At 41.2% G+C, this 5954-nt stretch overlaps 1 protein-coding gene across 1 annotated transcript in view; it reads left to right on the forward strand.

Moving 5' to 3' along the window:
- cacna1ba (calcium channel, voltage-dependent, N type, alpha 1B subunit, a) overlaps nucleotides 1-5954 on the forward strand; it is a gene marked incomplete in the record, with an annotated part of 226765 nt that overhangs the window by 11810 nt on the left and 209001 nt on the right. The window contains 2 exon segments of the mRNA XM_014023993.1: nucleotides 396-501; nucleotides 3607-3746. Coding sequence (XP_013879447.1) covers nucleotides 396-501; nucleotides 3607-3746 — 246 coding nt within the window.

The following is a 5954-nucleotide window of genomic DNA, read 5'->3' on the forward strand; positions in this document are numbered from 1 at the left end:
TGTTCGTACGAACCCTTCGTACGAACAAAAGTAAGAGAAATTTAGGATAAGAATACGAACATGTTCTTGCATGAGGCCCAGTGTTTCAGTGTTTCATTGCCTGCTGATGTACCTTTAACTCTCCATGTGAATGTTGGCTACCTTTAGGAAACAAACCGTATTAGCCTGGACCTTCACCATCACTTTCTTCTGTTTTCTTTCTCTGGATAATCATAATGTTTAGTAAAAGTTTTTTATAGTTATGTGTATACTGAGTTGTTGTTTGTCCTCCAACATGTCCAACAGCAGCTTTACTGACATCAGCCTGTCTGCTGTCAAATACATTCCTCAGAGCTGTCAGGATAGTAGTGTTGGTGTGAGTTTCTCTTTTCACAAATATTCTTTAACTCCCTCACTCCATTTGAGTACATGATCCTGGCTACCATCATAGCAAACTGCATTGTCCTGGCTTTGGAGCAGCACCTGCCAGTCTCAGATAAAACCCCGCTGTCAGAACGTTTGGTGAGTATCTGTGGTGACTATGTTGGTGTTGCTTTCAGTCCAGTTTACCTGTAAACAGTCTGCTGGGAACATTATGGGATATACTGTTACAATGTTAGTTATGAAAACGTTACATATTTACACAACATAATCTACTGTAATCCATGCAGGTCACTAACAGGAGCTATGATTTAAGCACACATGTTTTCACACAAGTTACATGTTAGATGGTGAGCACATGTATGTTGGTTTTGAACAATAATGTCTGTAGACTGAAATGTGACAATGGAACTTAGCTGGTTCTTCTCAGAAACTCAGAAAAATTAAAGAGGAGAGCTCTCAGCCACTGTTACTGCTGTCTTTAAAAACCCGTCTGTGTCCCCAAAACATGCCCACTGTGTCCCCAAAACCTGTCCACTGTGTCTCCAAAACCTGTCCACTGTGTCTCCAAAACCTGTCCACTGTGTCTCCAAAACCTGTCCACTGTGTCTCCAAAACCTGTCCACTGCTCTAAAAACCTCCTCTGAGACCTCTCTAACCAAACAGTTTTGGAGACAGAATAGCACCAGGTTTTGAAGTAAACCGGAACATTTCGGCTGTGGTTCAGCTGTTTGTGTACCTGAGCGCCTGGTTTCCTCAGACGGCGGCAGTCAGTAGTTTTTCTGTTCAGAGTTGGGTTTGTGCTGCTCACCTCTTCAACCTGTAGCAACAAACAGATGAAGGTTCTGCTCTGTTTCCATGCTGACACTSAACACTCTGCTGCATCTTGTTGGAGCCAGCACTCAACTGGCAGCAKATGTACAGTAATTTGTGTTTTTTAACATAGTGTCAGAATGAAGCCCTTCCATTTCTGTGCACAAGTTGACCAATCATCTTTGTTCCTCCCCCCTCAGAGAGAGACCCTCACTCAGCACAGAGGAGAGTCTGGCTCAAAATACAATCATTTTAAAGCTACAGTACAAAAGTTCATAATTTCCTTATCTAGCAACCCTGGCTGGCCTGGAAAATGCAGCAAATTTGATTCAACTGCAGTTTTTTTGCTGTTTATTCATCACAGTAAGTTTAAAAACACAAATGTTTCCAGAGATGGTTCCTGGTGAACCGAGTTTCTCTTCTCCTTGATGCTCCTGCTTAAACAGAACCCTGCAGAGCTGCTCTTCACCCCCCTCCCCCCCCACCTATAGCACTCTTGTTAGAGAAATAATTACTGACAGAATGTTCTCACATGGAAACCTGAGTCCCGCTGAGACGGTTTAACCCGTCTGCCAGAACACGTGTTCATGGAGGATTGTGATGTGTCCCAGCTTTGCTTCTGCTAAATTAATCCATCAATACCTTCTTTAAAAAAACAAAAACAAAAAAACATCATTCTCACAGTTTGAACAGAAAAAGAACAAGGATTTAGACCAGGTGGAAAATTAATTAGAATATCTAACAACCATGCTGCTGATAAAAAATTATTTAATTGAGAAGTGTAATCCAGCAGACTAAATTGTCCTCATAGGGGCGACTGCTAAGGTGGGACGATGCAGTGAAAGGGGGGCCAACAAGATAATGTCCACAGCCTACGCTGTAGTTGTTCAAGCTGTGTCCACAAAAATAAAATAAAAYAAAAGATTTTTTAGCTGACCYTTCAAAACACAACCAGCTAACTCATCTGTCTCAAATACTGCAGTGAAAAACTCATGTTTCCTTCTACAAGCCCARTTCCAATGAAATTGGACGTTGTCTAAAACATAAACAAAAAAAAAAAACAGAATATGACGACTTGCAAAACCTATTCAGCCTATGTTCARTTAAATATGTGTTCCAACAGTGTGGCTTCCTAGTAGAGTGCAGGTACTAGACTGACCTACCTGCAGTCCACACCTGTCTCCCATTGAAAATGTGTGGAGCTTTATGAAGAGACCCCAGACTGTTGATCAGCTGAAGTTGTTCATCAAAAGAGAGTGAGAAAGAATTCCAGCTCCAAAGCTTCAACAAGTAGTGTCCTCAGTTCACCACCACTTACTGAGTGTTGTTAAAAGGAAAGATGATGSAACTTAGTGGTAAACATGACCCGTACCACTGAGGGAAGTTTTATGACTGATTAACCTGACTTTAGATAACAGTCCTATATTTGATCATTTATGATTGGTTGCAGTTATTGGTTAAGAGTGTGACTAGTGTGACCAGGGTGTTATACAAATATTAAGGTTTGCTAAGGCCACATTAGAGCAGCAGCAGGAGACAGACTCTGAGGAAGAAGTGGACTTTTTACATCTGAGAGTCAACATTGTGACTGAGAACCGGTTCAGGTTGTCTGCGCATTATTCAAGCTTTCAATTTTGCGTACTTTCTAACAAACTGGTTTCTAACACTAGTTTTTTTTAGAATGTGTTCCAGCTTCAAATTCAAAATGAGTGAATATTWGCAAGAAACCATTAWAGTTAGTCTTTTTTATCAACATTAAATATCTTGTCTTTGTGGTGTATTCTCTGATTTTGATTWATGTTTTGAATGTATTTWGTTTTTGTTTAACTGAAATGAAATGAATAAACTAAACTAAACTAAACTGAATATAGGTGGAAAAGGATTTGCAAATCAWATTTTGTTTTTATGTTTTACACACCGTCCCAAYATCAGTTGAATGGGGGTTGTAGATTTAGGTCCAGCTGACTGAAACCCACTTTAACTCATCTCAACYACCCTGAGCCTCCTCAGCTGCCCCCCAGCTGGAGCACATTTTTTAAATGCAGAGCAGCAGATTTAGAGCCRTTTGTAAAAATTAATATTTCTGATCAGAGTTCAGTAGACCTGGACATTCTGGGCCTCAGATGTTTCCTACAGAACTAACTCTAGAACCTRTCAAACTAAACAGAGAACTGTGACCACCCTGAGAGACCCCTCTGTGAGAAAATGATTGATTGYATTCAAAATTCAAACAGCAAAACTGAGAACCACTTTTTTTTCAGAAAGTCYTTCATTGGACCAACATGTGGCTGTCAGCTGAGGAGAAAACAGATAAAGTTTAATGTCCTGATCATTGTGAAACTCTACAATCATCAGATCAACAAAAAAACACCAACATGGAAGAAAACAGAAGATTTTAATTAACCCGCTGTCATTTTCCCTCCTTCATTACAGGATGACACAGAGCCCTACTTTATTGGAATATTTTGTTTTGAAGCTGGAATCAAGATCATTGCTCTGGGCTTTGCTTTTCACAAAGGCTCCTACCTCCGTAATGGCTGGAACGTAATGGACTTTGTGGTGGTCCTAACAGGGTGAGTAGCAGCGGCCTAATGGCTCCCACAGCTGCTAACTGACTGGGCTGATGGGCAGCAGCCATTAATGAGCTSTGCTGTGTGTATGTGTGTGTTGCGTTACTAATGATCCAGATGGCAGAGTGTTTTCTTCCTGTCTGAGTGAGCAGAGCCTTGATAAGGTGCTGTTATCTGTATTACATGTGCAGAAAAACAGAAGGAAATCAGCAAACACTGCACAGATAACTGAGAAAAGTGCATTACGCAGAAGTGATTAAATATTTACAAATGATGAGCATCGTTGACTTCTTCAGGTTCACATGTAGAGCGTTGTGTCACTGTATGAGGAAGGTCAGACCCAGGAATGCAGAGGAGCTCCAAAGCCTGTTGTTCCTGTCAGCAGCTGCTGACCGGATGTTAAAGAGGACATACCTGCAAMATACACCTTTTAGCTGTTAAATACATTTTGTTGTGGAGTCTCTGSGAGGCAGAAAAGTTCAATCTAGTTTCTCCTGGTGCAAAGACATCTTTACATTCTGTTYGGGTCAGATTTTTCAGCCTGTCCAGTATTCTTTGTTTTCTATGACATTTTCTGAGTCTGTTATGTCMAATTATCTGTGAACTGCCTAATAAGTTCTGGACTCACCAACAATTTTCTCATCTTAATTCTCCTCTGGTTCTGGGTCAGACTCTGTAAGCTAGAAAACATAGCCCCCTCTCTCAAACTGGAGTGGACCGGTTTGGAAGCCGGAGGGGGGGCGGAGCTTGAAGCACCTTAAAGGAACCTCATCAAATCCAGCTGCTTTGAGACACGCACCAGGATAGTTGTGAAAGAGGGGCTRGTTAAGTTAGAATAAGAAGGAAGTCAGACCAAAGCTTTGTAGTTCCACTTTATAAAGACCCAACTGAAGGGTTTAAATATGAAAACGAAGAATTTAAAAGCAGGATTTTTCTACTTTAAAGTCTGAAGCAAAGATTCTCCACAAAGACTAACAAAAATGTGTAAATGAGTTTTGAAGCCATGTCAGCTGAGTTTGGAGTTGTGTGATTTATTCCTGTTGATCTGTTTGAACTGGATGTCTCAGACTCTGAAGCAGCCGGTCCAACCTACCTGCTGTTGTTTACAAGTAAACAGGTTTATTATTTTAGGAGCTTAGTTGATTAGAAAAAAAGAGTTTTTTTTTTATTGTTTTGAGATCTGTGTTAAGTCTGACTATAATAAATTCTATTGGAATAAAAACGGGTCAAAATCTTCCTGTCCTCATTTCCCACATGTACTCCAKCAGAGTAAATCTTGAATATGAGCTTCCAGTGGAGTAAGAAAGGATTTGAAAGGTTCGTCAGGGCTCAGAGTAGACCTGCTGATCCACCTGAGGAGTTTGATCTGAGCAGGATCCCTCCAGGAGACCTCCTGTTGTAGGTATTCTGGTCATGTCCCACTGGGAAGAGACCCTAGGGCAGACCCAGAACTCATTGGAAGGTTTCTGGGACCACCTTGGGATCTCCAAGAGGAGCTTGAGAGTGTCTCTGGGGAGAGAGATCTGGTTTTTCTGCCTGGACCTGTTGCTGCCAACACTGGACAGTTAGGTGKTAGAAGATGGATGAATTAGATGAAGATGCAAAGATGTGATGTGACTAGAAAAGGATTACTGATGCAGCTCCTGAGACTGGATTTTATGAAAACAGTAAGAAGCTGGCGTTCTACATCACATCGCTGCAGCGTAAATACAGGATCATCAACACTCTTAATGAAACTGATTTTATTCTCAGAAAGTTTTACTAAAACACAAGTTTAGAGCAGCAGCAGCAAAGAACATTTCTTTTATTTTTAGCTCCAGATGTGATTGTTCTCAGAGAGGCTGAGTGTGGAGACCAACATTATTTACTGCTTTTCAGAGCCCCTCTCAGTGTGTGTGTGTGTGTGTGTGTGTGTGTGTGTGTGTGTGTGTGTGTGCTAACATTTCTTACCTTGTGGGGACCATTTTTTCTGGAACACACAGCCGTGTGAGGACCCACTGCTCTTTATGGGGTCCAAAGCCTGATCCCCATGAGCTTAAAAACTGTTTTTGGGTGAGGGGTCAGGGTTAGAAATGAAAGAAAACTGAATGGAAGTCAATGCAATGTCCATGTGAAGATATAAAGACATGATGTGTGTGTGTGTGTGTGTGTGTGTGTGTGTGTGTGTGTGTGTGTGTGTGAGGGGTCAGGGTTAGAAATGAAAGAAAACTG

This window comes from Austrofundulus limnaeus, unplaced genomic scaffold, assembly GCF_001266775.1.
Source record: "Austrofundulus limnaeus strain Quisiro unplaced genomic scaffold, Austrofundulus_limnaeus-1.0 Scaffold402, whole genome shotgun sequence".
Lineage (NCBI taxonomy): Eukaryota > Metazoa > Chordata > Actinopteri > Cyprinodontiformes > Rivulidae > Austrofundulus > Austrofundulus limnaeus.